This window comes from Rattus norvegicus, chromosome 2, assembly GCF_036323735.1.
Source record: "Rattus norvegicus strain BN/NHsdMcwi chromosome 2, GRCr8, whole genome shotgun sequence".
Classification (NCBI taxonomy): domain Eukaryota; kingdom Metazoa; phylum Chordata; class Mammalia; order Rodentia; family Muridae; genus Rattus; species Rattus norvegicus.
Genome location: NC_086020.1, coordinates 197,908,578 through 197,931,571, shown reverse-complemented (window position 1 = coordinate 197,931,571; position 22,994 = coordinate 197,908,578). Strand labels below are relative to the sequence as shown.

General features: G+C 50.4%; 1 protein-coding gene across 1 annotated transcript; it reads right to left on the bottom strand.

The window, feature by feature from the left end:
• Positions 1 to 1,776: 1,776 nt before the first annotated feature.
• Positions 1,777 to 12,191, bottom strand: Alx3 (ALX homeobox 3). The gene is made up of 4 exons (NM_001007012.2): positions 11,899 to 12,191; positions 6,550 to 6,866; positions 3,139 to 3,267; positions 1,777 to 2,868 (listed from the first exon to the last, which is right to left on the bottom strand). Exons 1-4 carry the CDS (start codon positions 12,173 to 12,175, stop codon positions 2,560 to 2,562), a joined length of 1,032 nt encoding a protein of 343 aa, NP_001007013.2. The 5' UTR covers positions 12,176 to 12,191; the 3' UTR covers positions 1,777 to 2,559.
• Between the last annotated feature and the right edge of the window lie 10,803 nt (positions 12,192 to 22,994).

Here is a 22,994-nt window from a genome sequence, read left to right as displayed (position 1 = left end):
CTTTCTCTTCATTTAGTTGTCACTGGACGGAAAAATATGAGCTGTGGGCAGATGCACCTGGAAGGGAGCCAGCAGCCAGCATCCAGTCTCCCTGTGCCCTTGCCACAGTCCCTTTTCGGCTGATGCCCATGGCCTTTGTGGAATCTACCATGCTTGCTGGCTTGATCTTGGACCCAATGTTATTTTCCTCTTTCTGCTCCCATCCTTATTTCAGACCCCTTTGCTTGGGCTTTACAGAGTCTCTCCTTCCATCTCTCTATCTTTCTAAACTAGGAGATAAGAAATTGTGTGTTTCTGGACATTGCTGTCTCTGGCACAGCACAATGCCCACCCAGCTCAGAGGAAGACTTTACCACATTTCTGTAATAAACCAACCTCTTTCAGCATCTGTGGCCAGTACCATCCCACAGGCTGGAGTCCAAGACTGAAAAGAAGAAAAGCAGGCTGAGCGGCAGAATGTGTCTGCCTTCCTGACTGTGAGTGAACCCCGTGTGACCAGCTGCCTCGTGTTCTGCTGTTACCATGTGTCCACTAGCACGGTGAACTGTGCCTTCAGAAACTGTGCCACGAGCCACAATACATCCTTCCTTCCTTAAGTTGCTTTCTGCTGTGTGTTCAGTCACCAACAAGAGAACCATACAAGTGGTCCTCTGGCTTTTGTAGGACATAGGGGTAACATTTCCCTGCCCATTCCGTGGGTGAAGAAATGTCTAAGGAACTGGTATATACTCTGGAATTAGAGATAGGGACTTGAGCCCCAATCCCCTTACAGACCAGCAGGTAAATGTCTAGGTGGCTCATCAGCGGGCGTTCTAGACAGTAATCTCTGTCTACCAGGGTCAAGATAGAGAAGAAAGAAGTTGGGGCTGGGGATTTAGCTCAGTGGTAGAGCGCTTACCTAGGAAGCGCAAGGCCCTGGGTTCGGTCCCCAGCTCCGAGAAAAAAAAAAAAGAACCAAAAAAAAAAAAAAAAAAAAAAAAAAAAGAAGTTGCCAGTGGCTTTCTCTTCACCAGTTTGGGAAAAGAAGGAAGAAGGAAGGTACTAGCTTCTACGGGGATCCATGACCACCTCACAGTGACTGTCTTGGCCAGGAAATTTGATGGAGGACGTAGTCCCTGCTTGGGAACCTTGTGTCTTTTCGTGCTTAAGTTTCTCTGTGCCTGAAGGATGAGGCATGGGGTGGGGGATGGCTGGGCTGAACTGACAGGAATTTTTCTGAGCAATGTGGTTGTGTTTACTGGGAGGGTGGGAGGGCCAGGCCTGTTTTTTTCCTGCCTTCCAGGCTCCAGAGATAAGGCAGAAAGTGGGGATGAGGGAGAGAATGGGTAATACTCTAAAACCACAAGAAAGAGTTCTGGCTTTTGTCTCTGCCCCACAGCTCAGACATGCTCTCTGGGGCATCTGGCAGCTGTCCCGCCCCCAGCACTTGGGGGCCCAGCCCACAGGCACCCAAAACCTCCATATGATCCCTGTACCTTCATTCTCTACGTGGTCACTTCAACCACAAGCTCACTCTTATTGCCACCTCTAAATTTCCCTGCCAAAGAAGCCCCACCCTAGAGGCTCTCAGGACCTGCCAAGGCCAAGGAGCTCATGCAGGTGACAGAGCCAGGCACAGCATACTTTGACCTTGAGGGTTCTGTGCTGACTCTACACCTTTTATTATAGGCTCCTGGATTCTCGCTGTTCCCACAGCAGATCTTGGCCCAACCTAGATCCTATATGCAGCTCAACCCTAAAGCAACTGAGGATCACACCCCGGGGATAGACAGCCTAGAGTGAAAAACACCACTGTGTTTATTACCATGCTGAGCAGCACACTACAACAAAGCTAAAGTATCTTTACAAAAATTGGTGTCTGGCTCTCAAGGGCTCAGAGACTGGGTGAGAGTAATCACAGATTTTTAATTTTGATTGATGTCCAATATGGTTGTCATGACATATCCCTGATTCCATGAAAGCAAATATTTAATGTTGGGTGGAATTCTTCCCCCTGCTTGGAGAAAATGACTTTATACTATCTCTGTAGATTGGAGGTGAGAGATGTTTGGAACAGAGGAGACCCCCACCTATTATTAAACTGACCTTCACCTTCTGGGGCTCCTGTCAGTCCCAGCATCTGGGCGTACCGCCCTCTGGTGGTAAGAAGGCAAAAGTGAGGCCAGACCTAAGAACCACAGAGAGCTCCTCCCTGTTCAGTCTCTACATCCTCCACCCATTTTCCTGGACTCCCTGGACTTAGAAACAGTCTTTGGAAAACGGGGGTATCTGTCACCTTTTCTCCAGTCCAATTTAAATGAGGGGACTCATTTTTTAAAGAAGAGTCCTGCATGCTTTGAAGTCCCTTTCTCATAGGCAGCCCTACCTATTTTAAGAGATAAGACCCTGTAGCCTGTTCCCTGCAGGAGGCTGAGGGTCCCAGCTTCTCTCCCAAGCTTCTGAAACCACCCAGGTTAGGAGGTAAAAGGGTTTGCTGTTTGGTGTCCAGGTAGAGATGGATTAGGAGCAGGCCAGCGCAGGAAGAGAAGTGGGCAGCTCAGTCTGTGTCCATGTAACCCATCACGTGGTCCAGTTCAGCAGGCTGGGGGGCTCTTTGGGCTTCATCCTGAGTGAGACGAGGCTTGGGGACTTGTAGTCGCCATCTGGAGAAGGCTCAAAGCTGTGCCCTCCCAGGGCAGGAGGAAAGCCATGGATGGAGTAGATGCCAGGGTGGGCTGCAGGGGAGGCTGGTACTCCCATGAAGCCAGCCACATTTCCGTGGGAGTGGGAGTATGGGGACATACATGGAGAGGGGATGCCCTCTGGAGGCATGAGACAGGGCCCTCCTGGGCTCCCAGATCCTGGACTGGACCACAGGGAGTTCTGCAGCTGAAAAGAGAGGGGGGAAGAAAGGGTATGAGCTACTTGTCCAGAAGCTGTTTGCCTTACCCTGGTGGCTCTCTTGTTCTCGAAGCCTCAAAAGCTTTCTAGAAATCTCCACTTGGTCCAGACACATCTCCCCTACCCACTCTGGCATCCGGGGTGTCCCAGCCACTATATATTCTTCATACGGTCTCCTCTCCTCCTCCAGAATGTTCTCACTGGCAACCCCACGAGTCAGGGGCAGGCCTTGATGAAGGGTGGAATGAAAGGTCTCACCTGAGGATGGCTGTCAGTTCTGGGCAGCACAGAGATGTCATAGGCAGTAGTAAAGGGGTTCCGCCCCTCCTGTATCTTCCCATAACGCTCACGCTTCCGCCACTTGGCTCTTCGGTTCTGGAACCAGACCTGGGGACCATTGGGAAGGGTTAAGGGGTACGGGAGCGGCCCTGAGACCTGAGGCCTAATGGGTGACAGTAATCACAGAGCCCTTTCCTAGGATCTAGATCCAAGCTGCAGAATGAATTCTAATTGGCAGGAGCTTAGAAATCCACACTGTTCTCAGGGCCAAGGGAGCCTGAGAAAGGCCCAATCCCAGAGCAGTATTACTGGCCTCCAGAGTCTCCAGCAACCATTCCCTAGGCTGAGTCACTCTCTTCATCTCCAACATAGCTAGATCTTTACACAATGTTGTACGGGAAGGGGGCCTGTGGGCCTTAGGGACCCAGGATACATCTTAGGTGTCCCAGTGTGGGGGTGAGTCTTGTTCTATTGGCTTCTCTGGTTGATCCACCTTATAGCATCCTATTCAAGTTGAGGTCCTATTTAACCCCTCAGTGGATCCCTGGAACACTAGGCCTAGAGCCCAGTTCCTAGCAAGGCTGCTTAGATCTGGCCCCCACCCTCATTACAATCTCATGTCCAGTCAGGCAACAGCACTTGGTTCTTCCTAGGTGACTCCCAAACTCCCACCCATGTCTCTTTTAAGACACCTGCCTGTGAGTAAGCTTCCATTTCCTGGGCTTCCCATCTCTTCAACATCCAGGCTGGGTTCTTCCACTGGACCTCTATAATGTCCATTTCTCAGTGCACTCATCCCATTCTGTGCCCATGATCTCTTGAGAGCCTACTTCTCAATCATTTATGAGCTCTTGGCAGGTTGGTCTGGGTGGTGTGTGTGTGTGTGTGTGTGTGTGTGTGTGTGTGTGTGTAATGTATTTTATACACATATGAACATATATGTGATGAATTTGGCATATACCAAATCCAATTTAATTTATTTGTGTTGGTATATATGGTTTTATTTCTTTCATTTAAAAAAAGACTGTGACAGATGTTAGGAATATCAAAACCAAGCCAAGGTGGGTGTGATGATGCATGTTTGTAATCCCAGAACTTGGCAAGTGGAGGCTAGAGGATCAGGTGTTCAAGGCCAGCTTCAGCCACGTACTGAGTTTGAAGCCAGCCTAAGACACATGTAACCCTGCCAATTCCAAAACCGAAGCCCACACCAACTACCCACAAAACGACCATACCAACCACACACAAACCAGACACTGTTTTCTAGAGATCCAGGTAGAAATAAGAATGGAAAAAGCCGTTCGTGTGTTTATATGTGTGTAAGACTCTCCTACCTGTCTGGGCTGAGACACCTCAAACCTCACCTATTCTTTCTCCATGCTCCCCTCCACTCCCCTAGGTCAGTAACTTGAGAGCTAAGAGGCTAAGCATCCTCCTAGCCTCCAGGTTGGTGTGATAGCAAGGCAGGCCTGGCCAAGGTCAAGAAAGTCCACCACAAATGCTTCCCTCTGCCCTGCCTGCGTTCTTACCTCCCCTCTCCCAGCTCCTCCGGCTGACAGGCCTTTATTGGGAGTTACTTTCCTGTCACCCCCATTCCCCCTGGAACCTTTCCACTGTGGCTCTCTTCCTGGGCTTGGGACTTGCCCTCTCCATTGTCCCATGTGTGGTCTTAATTAGTCCTCTTCATGGGGTGGAGTTTATGGTGAGCATCATGATCCTGTCAAAGAAAAACCTCCCTACTCTCTAGGGCCTTGGCGGTTGGGGAGGCTTCTAAACTGGTTTTGGGAGCCCATGACCACTATTCTTCCAGGGTTGAAAAGGTCTAGGAGCTGGGCCTGGTGTCTCATGCCTTTATAATGTGTTCATGCCAGTCCTCAGGGGGCTAACGAGGGAGGATCTCTAGTTTGAGATCAGCCTGGGTGTCGAATGAATCCTGGAACAGCCTAGGTTCTAGACAGAATGAGATCCCTGTACCCCCTCCTCAATTAAAATAAAAAGAAAAGGGGAAAGGTGGGGAGGAATTATGAGAGGACGGGGGTGGGGTAGGGTGTGGCTAGGGAAGGAGAGGGAGGGTCTAGGAGAAGAGGGAGAGGGCCTAGGAGAGGAGTGAGAAAAGTGTGCACCCCCAAAACACAGACTCATCTTGCATTTCCACAGGGCAGAGCAATTCAGACACCATCCCAACATAACATTCCTGAGACTCCCTGTTCTGAACTCCCTTGGCTTATAAAATCTGGGGTTGTTCCCATGGCTCAGAGAACCATGATAGACAGTCATAGAGGACAGTTTTAGCTGCCACCTAGATAGAACAGGAAAGCAGGGCACCGCAGAGGAGAGGAAACAGTCAAAGCTCCTCTGGTCTTATTTTGGATCTGGCTGTCAGGCCTGCTTTGATCAATGGTTCTGGCTTCTGTAGAGTGGTCTGTGGGGTCCCGTGGTCTGCTAGTGCTAGCCTCCAGCCTAGCATCTTCTCAAGAGTCTCTGGAAGGGGCCCCTCAGGGAGCGGCTAACAGGAGCTTCACCTCTCCTCTTACCTCAGAGAAGGAGCATCGGGTTCCTCTGTCAAGGCAGCCCCTCACCTTTCTCTAGAAGAACCCCAAACACCCCTTCCAGTGAGTGCCTCCTTTTCTGCAACTGGGGAGCCTGTTCTGACGAAACCATGATCCAAGCAAGGCCACAAACGTTCGGTCTTTCTCTTGCCTCTCCATCACAGTCTTGCTTGCCACATTCATGATCAACATTGCTTCTAACATGGTTGGTCATGGCTTTCCTTCTCTTTTCCTGACCATCAACCCACCCTTCTCCCTCCCTTCCCAATAGCCGTGACCCCACTACATGAAGCCGTGACCATAGCCAAAGACCTTAAGGGTTGCTCTCAGTCAGAAGGACCTGCTGGAGTAGGGAATGGTTCCTGGTCAAGTTCTCCTAACTAGGAGCTTCTCATTGGCTCATAAGGAGCCTCACATGCCCTTCAGTGACCCTCCCGTTCTAGTCAGCCACCTTGGAAGTAGCACATTAAACACTCACTTCTTCCAAAATGCTGCCCAGGATTCTCTGGCTTGCTACTGGTACCCCCTTTCCAAATGTAGGCAACAGAAATCCATTGGTTAGCTAGTAAATAGTAGAGGGTCCCCATACAGATATTTGGACGCCAAGAGGCTATCGCCAGCAAGCCTGTACCTAAGCCCTGATCCAGTGCTGTACTTTGTTAGGAATATAGAAAAGGCTGTGACCAACAGCAGTGCTGAACCTGAAGGATGAGCCCCCAAAGGCCAGGTGCCAGCAGCTTTGTAGGACACTAGTGCCCACCTCTCCTATCTCTTCCTTGATCAGGTCTCTGATCTGAGTGGCTGTGGCACCCAGAGAATCTGGTGCCTACCATGCCCTCACCTGTACCCTGGCCTCAGTCAGGTCCGTTCGTAAGGCCAGCTGCTCCCGAGCGTACACATCAGGGTAGTGGGTTTTCTGAAAGACTTTCTCCAGTTCTTCCAGCTGGAATGTGCTGAAGGTTGTCCGGTTCCGGCGCTTCTTGCTCTTGCTCTTGGCCAACTCCATGGAGTCAGGGAGTCCCGGGGAAAGAGGGACACTCAGGCTGGCCAGGCAAGGGCCCGGGGAACCTTGCACATTGGAGGGTCCGTCTCTAGGACCCCCTCGGCAATCCACTGGCAGCTGGGGGAAGCTAGCAGCTTTGGAGGCCTTCTCCTCAGCTGCAATGGAAACACAGAAAGGAGGATGGAAACCTCACAGAGGTTTTTGTGGGTGGGATAGAGGGAGGGAAAGAGCATTGAAGCTTCAGTCTCCGCCTCCTCCTCCTCCTTCCCCTTCCCTTCCTCCTGGCAGCCACCCTCCCTTGGAGCCTGGCATTCAGAGGCCTGACTGCTGAGCCTCCAGCTGGGGAGGGGGCCCTAGGGAACCATGTGCTCTGTGGTCTGGGAAGATCTGGTGGGGCCAGTGGAGAGGTTCATTTCGGGGAAGTGCTCTGTGGTGGTGCGTCCCACAGGGTATGGAGGTGCCAGGATTGGCGCCACAGCAGGGACTGCCACCCTGGCAGGGCCAAGAGTGGGGGCAGGGGTTAAGGATGGCATGGTTGACATCTCCCACCCCTTCTAGAGTGCTCTCTTGTTCTGACTGTGCTGAACTTGGTTCCCAGGCCCTCAGGCTCATGTCTCTGCTACCAGATCTAGGCAGGCATGGACAGAGAGATGCATAGACCATCTCTGGCGGCTTTCCCTGCGCCTCATTCTTTGAAGCCAAGTCTCACATCAGTGATAATTTCCCCAACTCTGAGGCAGAAGAGTAAGCCAGAATGACAGGATTCCATAAGGAATCGTCTGTCCTCATCCATCCAAAAGTTGTGACATCTGGGCAAGAACTCAAGCTCCAGCATAAAAGTGGAAGCCAGGTAGACTGGGCATTGGAGGAGTTAATAAGGGCAGTACCACAGCTCCCCTACCCCACTAAACTCGTCTTGTCTGTCCCTCCCACCTCAGCAGTTTCTGATTGCTTCCTCATCACCTCCATTAGCTGTCAGGGACAGTCCCCAGCAGCCTCACTCTGATATGCTGTCACTCAGGAACCCCATATGACCTAGCTGGCCTGGTGAAACATAGGTCCCCATGATCATCCCCCACCTTTCCCTCTGGAAAGGACCCCCAGCAGTGTCCCCATAAAGTTCCTCTTTAACCGGGATGGAAGACACTAAGCCACAAAGATGCCCTGCTGACTCAGAGGGCCCCTTCTTTGGCCCCAGGCCCATCTCCAATGGAAGCCTGGCCCCTGGGAGGTCTAGCTAGCTGGCACCAAAGCAGTTTCCTCCTGGGGACTTAATGTCAGGATTGCAGCTCTCTCTCTCTCTCTCTCTCTCTCTCTCTCTCTCTCTCTCTCTGTGTGTGTGTGTGTGTGTGTGTGTGTGTAGGGGTACACGGATGAGGCCCTGTCTGAAGGGCAAGTTGGTAGTCTTTTTCAGCTAGAAAGTGGCCAGTGAACTTTCTGGGTCTCCCAGACTGTGAAATAAGCTTCCCGAAGACCTGGGAGAGTCTGGCAAGGCCTGGCCCCTGGCCACCCCAGTCTGTAGCAAGATCCTTCCTGACCCACCGGCAGCACAGGGAGGAACCTACTGCACCACTAGCAGTCTGTCCTCCATCACTACAGTTTGGTTGGAGAGGCAGCCCTGTCTGCTAGGACAGAGAGATTGATGATGTCAAACCAAACAAGAGAAAATTGTCAGAGAGAGAGAGAGAGAGAGAGAGAGAGAGACAGAGACAGAGACAGAGACAGAGACAGAGACAGAGACAGAGAGAGGCACACACACACACACACAGAGACAGAGAGAGACAGAGACAGAGACAGAGACAGAGCCTGGAACAGTTTACCTAGAGATAGCCCTCAAAATGGCCTGGTGGGGAAGAGCCCTGATATCCTGGATTCTCAGGGAGATGAAGAGGGACTTCAGGCAGAAATGGGTGAGAGGAACTCAGTCAGGGCAGGGGTTTAAGGGCACTAACCCACTACACAGAGCTACCCGTAGTCCAGACCCTTGTTTTCCAGGTCCTTACCCTTAATGTCTGTTCCCACAAGATCCAGCTCAGAAGGAACACTCAACTTAGGTTCCAAGCACTCGCTTTTCCTAACCTTGAGCCCATAAGCTGATAAAGTCAAGAGATCAAAACACAACACAGCAGATATCCCCCTCCAAAAGCCTCAGCCTGTTGCTCTCTCATGTCTGTCCTCTCCAAGGGACAGACAACTGCTTTCCTCTTTGTTAGTTTCCCTATAACCTCCCTGGTCTAGCTAGAGGACTTTGAGGACAGGGCCACTTTTCAGAGGCTCCCAAGCAGCCTCCTGAGTAGTGAGGCCCAGGGAGAGCAGAGACAAACGGAAGAAAGGAAGAAACGAGGCCAGCAGGCTAAGTTTAAGCTTGCCAGGGGTAGGTTGTTCTGTTGAGGAGGGCCCATTTGAGGTTTGAACTATTGTTATACACCGCTGGGGGTGGTCCAGAGAGTACTGAAGATGGTTGTTGGTCACTGGGAGCCTTTACAACCACAGGAATGCAATAAGCGCTCTGTAGGGTGAAATCCAGGTGCAAGGGCTGAGAGCTCTAACGTGCCAACAGGGGGCAGATTCTTTATCTTCGACCTTTCCCTCAAACCCGTGCATGCAGACGGGGAGAATCTCACCACAGCCCTATTGCACGTTGTCTCAAGCTTTGTCATTGAGCAGCTCCGCTCCTGGCTGCTTCAAAGCTCAGATCCGTGGCATCCACTGTTGTCGCAGAAATCAGGCACCTGGCTTTCAGTTTTCATGGAAGCCTTGCTCTAAGGTGTGCTGTTTTCTGCCGTAGTGCTGGGATCGCTGAATGAGTCAGAGTAGTCTCTGAAGCCTGGGCTTCCTCGGCTTTGACCGGGGCTTTAGTTGAAGACCTTAAGTCCATAAGGAGCGCCAAGCCCAGGGATGCTAGCACAGCGGCGGTGCTGTTTTCCTTAGAGGTTCTCAGCCTAAGGACTTAAATTCTCCGGGGTCTTAGGGCTATCCATCGCCACTGAGGTAGGTGGGCAGAACTCCAGCTGGAGTCTTTCGTTCCCTGTCAGACAACCAGCGTAGAGACAAACTGGTAGCCATGGAGGAGCCAGAAGGAACCATCCCTGCACACACAGGTATTGTGGAGGGTTCATAGGTGACCGGAAAGGAAACAAGGCCCTCTAAAGGAGAAGTGCAGGGCGCAAAGTACGGCCAGAGACAGCCGGATGCGGGCGGCAGACGAGAGAGAAGCGATTTGCGCCAGGCCCCGCGCAAAAACCGGGTCTCAGCACAGACCCGCCAACATTCTGAGACCGATATTCTAATGGCAGAGACATTGGGATGTAGGTGTGTGTATGGGGCATAGCTTTACTAAGAATCCCTCTTGCAACCAGGGATAGAGAAGCTGCAGCCGATGCATCAAGAGGGAGCAGCGGCCAGGATCCCAGTTTAGTCAAGAGCTCCTTCGGCTGCGCCTTCTTGGCCTTTGGCCTGTCCCCACACTGCCTGAATCGTTAATTTCCGTATTCTACTTATTCATACTTTGGTGTGCTCTATCCTTTTAGAAAATGCCCTCTTCCTTCGTTTGTTTCCCCGCCCTCCGCCTTGTCTTTTTCTTCCTCGTTTACCCGCTTCGTTCGATCTGCGGTTTGCTCTTTTCGTTCGTCCATTTACTCCCTTTCGTTCCTCTGCCCATTTCACCGACGAACTTCGTCTGCTACCTTTGTTCTTCAGTCTGTAATCCGTTGTTTTGTTCAATTTCCCCCTCTCCCTTTAGACTTTCTTTCGCCTGGTTTCGTTGCGACAACAGACTCACTGACCGCCCATTCAACCCCCCTGCTTTTCGTAGTGAGACCAGAGCCACGGTTGTCCAAGAACCCGAACAGTAGATGCAAGAGGGTGCACAGCGGCGGGGACACTAGACTGGGGTGGGGTGCTGCGGGGTGAGATACCGACTCAGACGGGTACCTGTCCCTGGCGGTGCTCTGGGCGCTGCACGGCTGCCGCCGTCTGGCAGGGATCAGAGGAGCCAGGCCAACTGCTTCTCATTAAGTCCCAACTGTGGTTTTTATCAGGAAAGCCTTTTTCAAACGGCATTAGACGCGAAGCTCCGCGGACTTGCTCATTTCCTCCGATGACCCCAACACACCTCCCGGGCCTCCCCTGCACACTCCCACCACCCGGACGGGACGAAGCGGGGAGCTGCTCGCTGCCCAGCTACTCTGAGGAGGCCCGCGAGGAGCAGGCGGTTGCGGCATTGGCGGATCTCCCGGGATCTAGTTTTGGGTCTAGGCTACGAAACGTGGCAGCATACAAGGGGTGAGCGTGGGTGCTCAGCCACTCGTGGGTCAGCGAGTATAGCGGGCGGCAAACCAGTCTTGGCAGGTCCTGTCATTCAGGCGCACATTCTCAGATAATGGCACCGTCCGACCCGCCTTAGCACACAGGACACTGTCGCAGGAGCGGGATGCGCCCTGGGATTTAGGACTGTTCAGGGCCACTTCCGACGGCTCAGCAGTGATGATTCGGTGTCGAAATGCCAACTGCAAGAAGGGCAGCCATCCCCGCGGCGTCGGGGAGGCCAAGTTAATCTGAGAAACAAGAACATAATTATTTGATCTTGAAGACAGTCCCGGTACTGAGGGGGAGCAGCCACTGCCACTCTGCGGAGCGTCTAACGGCACCAGAAAACCCTTTCTTCAGAGGCTGGGCCCGACAAGAGAACTGGGTAAGTCCAGGTCGCAGTCTTTCCTTCGCTGAGTCCAGCTTGGCCACTAAGTCGAGGCCCAGCCTCTACGCCCTCAGCGAGCGCTATGCACAAAAGCCTAGCTCTTCTCTCTCAGCTTTGGGGCCCAGTCAGGCTCTCGGGCCCTCGACCCAGTCCCCTCTTCTGGATCAGTGGCAGCAGAAGCTCGGCTCCGGATGAGCGTGATCTTTCCTCCCAGGTTCAATCGCCTTGGGGTCCGGAATGGGCCCGAGATCGTCCCTACTCCACCCTCCTTTGACCTCCCGCCTCCCATTGCCTCTGCCGGCCGGGGACACGAGCGATTCCGCCACCCCCAATGTCCTGGCCTTGCTCGCCCAGGCCAGCAGCGATCTAGCGAGGGAATCGTGGGAAATGCGAGACGGACCCAAAGTTAAGAAGCTGGAAAGCGGGAAAGAGAGTCCCGGAGACCAGGAAGGGCGGGGGGAGGGAACGACATGGGGTCCCTTGCGCGTTACCTTCCGAGGAGCCCTTGTAGAAGTGGCCGCCGTTGAGCACCGGGCCGGGCCCGAGGTCCTGCAGGTACTTAGCGGGCGGCTTGGCGGGCTCTGGGAGGTAGGGTTCCAGGGGCCCGCAGGCCGGGAAGCGGCTCAGGCGCGGACCGCGGGGTGGCGCGGGGCGCAGGTGAGGAGCAGCATCGGGAGTCCCCTGGGGGCCCGGAGCCTCGTCCCTTGCTGCCGCGTAAGGACCCGCTGCCGGCCCCACCGCGAAGGGCGCGCAGCGCTCGGGGTCCATGCCGGCTCCGGCTCATAGGCCGCCGGAGCTCCGGGGCTCCCGCTAACCCGCGCGGCCTGTGAGTGCCTGCCAAGGGGGAGGGACCTGGGCTCGGGGGCGCGGAGCCCCCGGGAGCGCCGCGCGCCGCGGGGGGTTGGGGGGCAGGAGAGGGGGCCGCGCCTCTGACTTAATGCTGGAACCATCCACGTCACGTGCGGCCCCGTGCGGGTTAACCCCTCGGAGCCCAGGAACACCCCCCCACACCCCACTCACCCCGATCCTGGTATCACAAGCAGTTGGAAGAGAAGAGAGGAAAGTTGTTTCCTTTCCTTTCGAGGGCAGGCTCCCTTTTGTCTTGCAGACCTGGTGAATCCTTGGCTCTGAGTTGCACCCTCAACTCCCGATGTCCATCTTAGTGGCTCTTGGCTCTGGGAAGGTGAGGCGGTGAGAGCAGACCACCCCCCACCGCCCCTCCGCCAACATACTCTTTGAGGCCTGATCGGACATCAGTCTGAGAGGAGAGGCCTCTGTTACTATCATTAATTATCTGTGTCTTGAACCCATCACTTAGTGTTTTCATCTAACTGTGGTCCTTCTACATATCTGCAGTGAGTTCCAAAGCCCAGGCAAGCCAGAGCAGACAGTAGACACAGAGAGAGGTTTCTAGATTTCACAGTGGTCTGCCCAGGTAGCTTTTTAGGTCAGGTATGGAAGAGCAGAAGGGTCATTGTCCTTCTGAGCAGCATGCAATGAATACCTTTCAGATTGTCCAGGGATCCACTGCAAATGGACTGCTTCAGGCCTGCTATTTTGGAATAGTGAGGCTAGGATTGCATCTCCGTAGAGGTGAGTCTCCCCAGCCCAAAGGAAGCCTAGGATTAAGGTATAGTCTAGTCTTTCTGAAATTGAACAATCCTTACTGTGCCTAAGATCTGGGAAGAAATACCAGAGGTCTTTTGGACCCCAGCTTTAAAGATCACTTAGGTCTGGGTTAAAACATTTATATATTTAGTACCCCTGGAGATTAGCGAGAGGGGTAGGGAGTCAAACGTCATTTGTATTCTATTTGAATTCTCATTTTTAAAAGGAATCTAAGAGGCCTGGTGTGAACACCTCCCTCTTCCGTTGCAGGCTTAGAGGAGGTTTCTTGGCTGTCCTCAGCCAGAGTTGGGCTGTAAATCAAGGCCAAACAGGAACCAGAAGCCTTGCATCTCACAAGGAGTCATTAAGCCATTATTAAACATACCGTAACTTTTCTGAAGCCTTATTGGCTTAAACACCACATTGGAGGCATTATGCCCATTAGGGCTAATCACAGACTGCAGGCTGGGCTGAGATGGGAGCACCTGGGGCTGATATTTCCAGCTAGAGAAGCTTGGCTTAAAATGAGTTTTTCCCCTCATGTCTGTACCAGAGGGGAGTCCCCTGGATCTCAGCTGTGGACACTGTTGAACTGATTATTAGTAAATGTTTTCCATAACTGTCAGTTAGGTAGTGCTGACCATCTAGAAGGTCGTAGCATTTCAGGACATCTAATCAACAAAGCTACCGAGGAGCTTAGTTTGGAAGATGAAAGTATGACACAAGAATGTCACCCACAGATCGAACAAGGCAGCTCGGATTAAACACTGAGCCTTTTGCTCCAGGTGCCTCAGTTTCCTTGTCATAAAAATGGGTCACACGTATAGACAGGGTATTTGAGAAGCATTTATATTTTGCCACACCGTGTTAATTTAATGACAATGGTGAAAATGGGAACCGAGATTTCGGAGTCCTACCACTGAATCTTTGGAAGTCTCCTGCCTCCAGATAGAATGGCCCTGACACTGGATCTTAACAAAGGACCCACCCACACCCCATTGCCAGCTTTAGAAATTCCTCCTGACATTCCTCTGTTCTGAACAGAGGCAACTTCCAGTTCATAATGATGTTATTAATTGGACTAAGGAGACAGGAGGGCCTAGATGACATCTGAGTTTAGTGGACTTGCCTCTTCTAGAAGGGTTTTGCTCTAGAACTGTGGAGAACAAAGAACCCAGAGGAGCCCGCTCTGATTCCCTTTACATCACCCATCCAAATTCAGGCCATAGTCTGTCCTTGGTGAGAGCAGTCTGGTGGAGCTGGTGGTAGGAAACACAGGAGACCTTCTGAGGCCTTACTTTCCTTCTTATGTGGGCTGAGAGTTGGGGGAGCACTGGGAGACCCAGGAAGCCTCACTTCACAGCTGTTTGCTTGTACATGGCATGCTGAACTTTTATGTCTCCAACATGCATGGATTTATTTTCTCTTCCCAACAACCCACAAAGTAGGCACAATTATCAGGCTGTTTTTACAGAATAAGAGCCGATTGTTCAATGTGGACATAATTAGTATCAGAACCAGAAACTGTTCTCCGATCCATCCTCCCCACCCTACAAGACTGTTCTTCAGCTAACAAAGCAAGGTAGACATCACTTTTACACACCCCATTTTCCCAATGGAAAACAGGGACTTGATCCCCAAAGGGAAGTTTAGACCAGATGGGGTTGGGGACAGTGGAAGCTTCAGGGGTCCTAAGTGGCCCCCAGCTGTGGTGGCCAGAAACAGGGAGGGAGGAGGGAGGGAGGAGGGAGGGATGACTTCTGCTAAACTGAGACCAAGCAAAACATCAGCTAACACCTGAGTGATTTTATGACTAATTTAGATGTGGGACAGGGTTTTAAGAGAATTCATGAATTCATTTCTCGTGTCATTTAATAACCACTAAATTAATAGCATTTGTCACTGGTCCATTCTCAACAGAGGTAAGAGATGAGTTCATAAGTGATCCAGAGAATTCTAGGTCCTGTAGTTAAAAAACAAACAAAAACACTATTAAAAAAAAGTCTTTCCATTTGCCAAGCAAAATAAGTTTTAAAGTAGAAATTGTGCTTTTATTGATGATTGTTTAATCCATTCATTTCCGGGGAGGGTCTGCTGATGACAGCTAAGACCAGGATACAGAGGGTACCTCGCCCCACCCCCCTCCTCTGCCTGTGGTGCTCATGCTTTGCTGAAGTGAAGGAGGCCATCTCTTGTATGGATGTCAGTTAGTGTGACTCAGTCCCAGCCCCTAGCCCGTGTTAGGTCAGCTCTCTGATTGGGGAAATAGCAGGTCCAGTTACTTTCTCCCCTTTATTTTCTACATCCCTCTGCCTCCACCACATGAAGGTGGATATCCTTCTGTGGGGATCCACGAGGAGCCAGAACCATGGTACAAATGTAGCCTTGAATTCGAGATTTTCTCAGTATATACACAACCGCCTTCCAGTCGCCTGCTTTTGCTGTGGAAGGGATGATAACCAGCATTGCCCTTGCTCTATTTAGACACCGAAATCCGAAGTTGATCCTTCTGAAAATTCTGGGTTGGGGAGCCCAAGTGGGTTGTTTCTCATTAGCTACATTCTTCCTGGAAGGTCAGGCTAAGGAATGGTAAATAAACCTTAAGATCCGGCGTTCCTAGCGCATGAATGATATTTTTAAGAAAGGTTTGTATTGTGGAAACCAGGATCCTCGACTAGGTTCTAACAATACAGGCTGAATCCTACGATTTAGGGTGGAATTTCTGGAAAGTTTAAGGACTGTTTTTCCTTTTCCTTCTCTATCAATTTGTTTGATTGAAAAGCCACGTAACCTCTCCATACTTAAGTTTCTATACTGGAAAAGTGTGAGGAATGGTTCTGTGGTCAGCTTTACCAAACTGAGGGAGCTAGTGTTTACACAGATGTTTATTAAACCTAGAACCACCTTTACACACACACACACACACACACACACACACACACACACACACATATGAATGAACCAGCAGCAAATGCTGTGTGTGTATGTATTATATGTATACACATATGTAGGAATATATATATGTATATATATACATACATATACTTTGAACACACAGTATATATATATATGTTATATATATTATATTATAGGTAGAGTGATGCCTGTAGTGTTCAGAACCTGAGACAGTACAGCAGACTGACTTGCTGTTTTTCTGTGAAAATATATGAATTCTCTAGCAAGTGCCCCTTGTGGACTATGTTGCCATGTTGTGGAGTTTTATGAACTTATTCTTGGTATAACGCCGACGTGGGTATTATTAGACTTTGCGGGAGGTCCTAACACCTTGATTAATCTTATGCAATGATGCAGAGTCATCAAACATTTGTTGAATGCCTGCCACATGGCAGAGAGAGGGACTGCACAGAGGATTCGGTCAGAGACAGTACCACTTACATCCGGGGCCTTTCCAAATGGCTAGGAGAAGGATGCAGAGCAACAGGCTTTTATCTCAAAGTGTGTGATTGTACTCAGGATGCTGTAAGGGACAAGACAAGGTGCCTAACCCAGTAATGGTGACAGCAGGAGGCAGGTGGTCATGAGGTACTCTAAGGTTGAATCTAAAAAGTAGAGTGGGGGTTGCCCAATTAAGTTAAATGGACGGGCGGGAAGAAAGAGTATCCCAGAAAGAGTAGCTCCTAGGTAAGAGAGGAAGCCATGGCAGGGCGCACTTAGATATAATAGATGTTGCTGGGTCTAGGTTGGGGGAGGAGGAGGAGAGTCTTCAGAACCTAGAGACATTCTAGAGAGCAGGAAATTAGTTCCAGGGAGATCAGTCTACACTCTAGTATCTCCTAAGTACAGCTTCCAGCATGGCCTTCACCTACGGGGGGAGGGGGTGGGGAGAGAAGAGAAAGCCCCAGTCCCTAGGAATTCCCTCTACTCCAAGAGGAGGGATGCCCCAGACCAATGCCCAGCAGGCACACATTAAGTCAGCAGAGAAGTAGCAATGATATGAAGGGTGAGAACCAAGAGCCAAAGCAGTTACAATGGAAGCCTTGAAGTGGAGAGAGGAGCAGAAGGGCTGAGTGTGTGGTGTGGGCTGGGCGGGACCTTCTGTGCAGCCTTCTGTAGCAGGATTTTGGCTCTTACTAAGAGTGCTGGCTAGGGCACCCCTTCAACTCATTTCAGCAGGAAATCCATTGGTTCCAGAGTGCAGATTCCAGATTTGTTATTTTACAGGGCTAATAAGTATGTAATTATCACATTTGGGGCCCTTGGAAAGAAACCCAAACATACACCCATGAACACCCTGAGACATGTGAGTGGACCTACCCAAGAATTCTTGAGGAAACTCATCACCATGGTTTAGGTACATCCACTCCTGACCAGGGTCTGCCAGGAATGAAGGGGGTGAGAGCTGAGACTGGGCCTGAACTTTAAAAGGAATTGAGAAGGGCACAGGATAGCAAGTAGGAAAGGCTGGGCCCAGCTTCCTTAGAGCTTCTGGAATCTTTGTCAAGGAGAGGAAGTGAATGGGGGATACTGTCCACATCCATTGTTTACAGAATGCCTGCCATGTGTCAGTCCGGCTTAATCTTTACAATGCTATAAACTTGGTGTTAACATTCCCATCTCACAAGTGGATAAAATGATTTAGAACTATATCCCACCGGTTATCTGTTGCTGCATAACAAAATATCTCAACACTTAGAGACTTAATAGTCAGTTCCAGAGGGGAACTGCGGGTACCGTGGGAGTCAGGAATGGTTTAAATGGTTGTGGTTCTAGCTGGGATTGCTCAGGGTCTCAACTCAAATTAAGTTTGGCTGTGGATAGGAGACATTTCCAAGTGGATTGCTCACAGGGTTGACAAGTTGGTGCTGGTTCACCTCATGGCTGGTTGAATGTCACCAAGCACAACCAGAGTGGCTTCCCCACATAGCAAATGGTCTGGGAGTCCATTGTGGCAGTGCAATTTGTGGCCTTGGAATTATCACACTTGTTTTCATCTTTTCTTTGTAACCCTCGTGTGTGTGTGTGTGTGTGTGTGTGTGTGCTCATGTGTGTTGCTCACGTGTGTTCATGTGTGTTTTGAGACAAGGTCTCCTGTAACCAAGGCAAGTCTTCAACTCTTGATTCTCCTCCTTCATCTACCTCCCAATTGCTGGGATTATACGTATGCACCACCATATGTAGCTTAATGCACCATGGCTTCTGCCCTGCCACTGGCTACTGGCTACCTAGGTCAGTCCCAATTTAGTGTAAACAAGGATTGCATGAGGTAGAGCTTCTTGAAGTCACTCAAGAGGCTGTCGGCAATAGACTGATTCAGAATACTGCCCGCATCCTACCGCGCCCCCCCCCCCCCATGCTACTAGGATACTCTTGGTGAGCTGCTGGTCCCACATGTTGAGTCTGAGGAATGACTGTATTGACGGTAGGTCAAGATGGCTGAAAAAGGCAGAAGGTGCTTGCCAGGCAAGTGTCAAAGCCTACTGGACGATAACTGTCTGTCTCTGAGGAAGCCTATGAGGTTCCAATAGCGGGGGAAAAGTGTGTACTGGTTTTCTCTCTGCTCTTGTGTCATGACAAGCAAGCCTCAAGCTAGATAGAGATTAGCACTCCTGATTACTGGGTCTGTAGATATGCAATACTCTGTCCATCTCCCCGTGGGTCTCTTAGTCCACATATGCAGAGGAAAGGAACAAGCTCATTTACAGAGGAGAATGAGAAGTGGGTTTGGATTTACACATTCTCTGCCGTAAACTGTGGAAGGGAGGCCAAGACAGTTGTACGGTAAGCTTGCACTGTCCCCAGCAGGCAGTGCTGTGAGAATCAGAATCGTCTCACACGCGTAGAAGCTATTCTCTCTTTGTAGACTGATCTGAGCATTCAGTGAGGTGGAGCCTGGACCAACAGAATGATGGGACTAAAATTATACCCTCATGTCATGGCCTGGCTGAATCCTTCTTGCCAGGAACTTTTTCCCCCTTGTGGGTAGAGAAGGTTTAGAATTATGAATGACTCCTTAGAAACATAGGATGTCAGCTAAATGTGAAAGCTTGCTCTTGATGAAAACTAGACAGAGTGGGGAGGGAGCTGGCATACCCCCAGGTGACTGACTGTCAGGTAGAGAAGGAAACCACCAGGTGGTCATGAAATGTTCCTGCACCCTCAGAAACTAGAGCAAAGGAGAGCCACCCCTTCTCCACACACTTCCCAAGAGAATCCTCAAAGAGTTTTGTGTTTCAGCCTGAGAAAACACGAAACTTTTTTGGGGTCTGATTTCATGTGTGAAAGGACATGCAGGGAGGGGGCAGGCAGGGAACTAGGTAGGATGAGCAGGGCATGAAGACTACCTGTTTTAAGACAACAGGGAGCCACTGAATAGAGCAGTGGGAGCAAGGCCTGCTCCACAGTTAGTGTTCAGCAGGCCTACCATTGCTGTCGTTCTTTTGCAGGTAGATGGGAGATGTGCTTTAGGAAGACAATTGGAAGCTCGGCCAGAACATTGATTATAAAGGTGAGACCTAATAGTTGTTGAACACTTGCTTATGAGCGAGACCCTTTCTGTGCTTTGCTGATTTAATCCCCACCTCCTTGTAAAGCAGGTCTCGTTTTACAGAGAAAGTAACTTTCCCAAGGTAGCTGGTGGGCATAAGCCAAGTAAATATACTCAGCAGGCAAAAGATTGGTCCAGGAAGGTGATGAGAAGGCCTGCACTGGTCTGTGGGTGAGGAAATGAGCTCGGATAACTAGGGGAAAGAAGTATTCATTGGAAGAAATGACAAGACTCATTAGAGAAAGTTCTCTCTTCCTCTCTCTTTCTCTCTCTCTCTCTCTCTCTCTCTCTCTCTCTTTCTCTCTCTCTCCCTCTCCCCCTCTCCCTCCCCGTGTGTGTGTGTGTGTGTGTGTGTGTGTGTGTGTGTGTGTGTGTGTGATGTGTGGTATGTATGGGGTTGTGCATGGTGTGTTAGAGAGGTGTAGCCAAAGGCCTGACCATAGGAGCCATAGAGCCCCTCTGGCATTAAAAGGAGGGAGAGCTGATTTTCCTAGGTTAGAGCACAGAAATGGGTCTTCAGGAGGACATTTTGAACCTCTAAGCCAGATTCAGGCAGGGAGGACTCCTGTCCCCAGTGTGCATCAAAAATAGTAAAGGCAAGGCATTTGTAAGGTCCAGGCTGAGTCTCTAGAATTTAGGAGTCCCCTTAAAGGGGACAGCTTAGATCAGCCTTACCATGCCTAGGATCAGTACCACCCAGCTACTGATGGGTTTAGCCCCTGGGGTTGACATGATTTCTGCAGTACAAGCAGGATATTGAGGGAGGAGGCAAAAGTCTGAGAGAGACCTGGCCTGTGGCTGTTTTGAGTTTCCTCGTGACTATGAAACACACATTCCCTTTAAAGGGGTGTAGAAAGCCCAAGTCTCGCCTGCATGGGATGGGGCTCTGTCCACAGAGATCCCCAAATTTTAGGCTGAGATATTAGTGATGATTTTAGGAGCAGCTCCTGCTGTTGGGGTGGGCACAGTGCCAGGATGGGGGTGTACAGAGAGGCCAGTCTGCCGTGGCACACGGAGCTTTCTAGTGGGTGAGAACATAGTGTGTGCATATGTGTCTGTGTGACCCTCTTCAGGAGAAGTCCTGAAGGCCTGCATCTGCTTTGGAGCCCCTCGCTGCAAGAAATGTGCAAACCCTGGACTGTGCAGGGTGGTCAGAGGGAAGCGGATCTGTGTCTACGCACAGACCCCAGGCCGTCTGGAGGAAAGCAGGTCTGTAGGCACATTCACACCAGATCCATGGGACAAAGAGACCGGATATTTTGCCGTTTGATAAACTTCATAAAACAGTGGAGCTGAGTGATTTTGCTGCTGTCTGAACCCATGCCAAGAAGAGAAATAAGACCGGAGCTCCAGGAGAGGAGCCGAAACAAATGTGCAGTGAGAGGTACAGCAAAGCCAAACTAGTTCTCTTGACTGGGGCTCCGTGTGTGGTGAAGTGTGTGTATATGTGAGCATGTGTGCACACAGGCCTGTGTGTGTGTGTGTGTGTGTGTGTGTGTGTGTGTGTGTGTGTGTGCTGGGCAACTGTTTGGCAGATACTAGGCCACACTGAGGGGCCTGGAAATGTACCCTGGGCTGTTACCAATTCTTCTGAAGGCTGTTGTCTGTATACCAGGTCTGCCCGGAACTTAGCTAGGGTTAGACTCAGCTTTGCAATGGCACAAAGGAAAACTGGTGTTGGCTATTGTTGGAATACTCAGGTCTACAATCAGCCAGATGAGGGGCGAATCAAACTGGGGAGCCTGCGGACCCCGTTGTTTTGTTAAGGACTTCCTTTTGCATGGATAGCAAGCGCTTCCAGCCTGGCATAAAACATCCATCTGCTCCCGTTTGGCTTCGAGTTCTCCAGGAACTCTTAGAGGAATACAGGGACACAGACTAGAAGAGAAGGTGAGACCTGGTTATGTTTAAATGTCATCTGATGCAAAGGTTCTCAGAATGTCATCCTCAGGGTAGCACCAACAGTATCAGGGAACATGTTAGAGACAAGGTGATTCATTAGGCCCTCCCTTACACTAAATAAAAATTCCCTGTTGCAGCATATTCTTCTATCACCTCCACCCACCCCATCCCCCACAGGTGATTCTGCTGCATTCTGAAGTTCTGAGAGCCACTGATCTAGTCTGTCCTCTTGACTTACAGGTTTGGAGGCCTAGAGAGGGGACTTTGGCTAACAGCACATAGCTAATTAGGTCACTGCCACTTTCCCCTCACCCATATGGTCTAGGCTTTTTAGTTTGCAAACTGAGGAGGGATTTTAATAAGTTTTTTTCTTAGAGGTAATTATTGTGTGCTTATATATTTTCCTTTTGTTAATAAACTATTTAGGTTGGTTGGATCACTGGTGCCCAAATTGTGTGTCTCCCACCTTATGGTGCTGGAAACGCAGGTCAGGGCCTTGTACGGGTAAGGCAAACACTCCAATGCGGTGCTACACATCCAGCTAAATGCTGGAGTTATTTGCTATAAAGTCCAGGCTCTGGGGAGGATACAAGGTCCCCTTCTACTTTAGCTCCAAGCCCAAGCACATGCCCTGTTTCCCTAGCTAGTTCCTAGGGCACCAATAGCATTCTCTTGTTGGCCAGATACTCTCTGTAACTAGTCCACAAGCCCAGGGTCTCACACTGCAGATGTTTTATTCCATAATCCCTCCCTTAGTCTCTTCTGGCCAAGAGAGGGTGGACTTAGTTTCACCCGCTGGCCTTTGCTGCTGTCCTGAGGAGAACAACTTCTCTTTCCGGCTCTCACAAGTGGGCCCAGCATGTTTCCAATATCACCCCAGTGTTTTCTTCAACAGAGTAACTCTGTAATGGGGCAGACTTGTTCTCTGTGTGGAAACATGTGGGTTCTTGTCAGAGGCCGTGAGAATGAGTAGAGTGAGCATGAGTGAGTTGCCCTCCACATCTGGCTTCCCTAGCTGAGCTCAGAAGGGCAGTTTCCTATAGCCTGTGTTATAAGGAGTGAGGGCCCCTCTGAGACTTTTGGGTGAGTAAGTCCCTTAAAGGAGTACACCCACCATAGACAGTGTTTTATGTCCACCCAGATTCTTAGGGAGCTATATAAAAATTCTCTTCAGCTTGAATTGTCTAGGAAACAGGGAAGAAACAAGTTTGCTTTGCCAAGTAAACTTTACTTTGTTGGAGGATTTTAAATGCTCTTAAGAAGAAATAGGGTCTTTCCTCCCCCAAAGGTTTGAAAAGAGATGGATGGCGTGGGTTTGAGGGCGGAATCCCAGTGTGGAACACAATTCCCATCCTTCTTGTCAGGATTCTTTCTTTGGCCCCATAGCTTAATAAACCAAGTCTCTGCCCTCCTGGGAATTTCTCTTGTTTTGTTTTTTGCCCCCCCCCAAAAAAAAACCCTTCAGGGCTTTCTGAAGAAGGCGCCCTTGCCTCACTAAGCTGAGGGAGCCTTGTTGGGCTCACTAACATTCAAGGGTCTGTATTTTGTGGCAAAGCAATTAGTATCGATTCA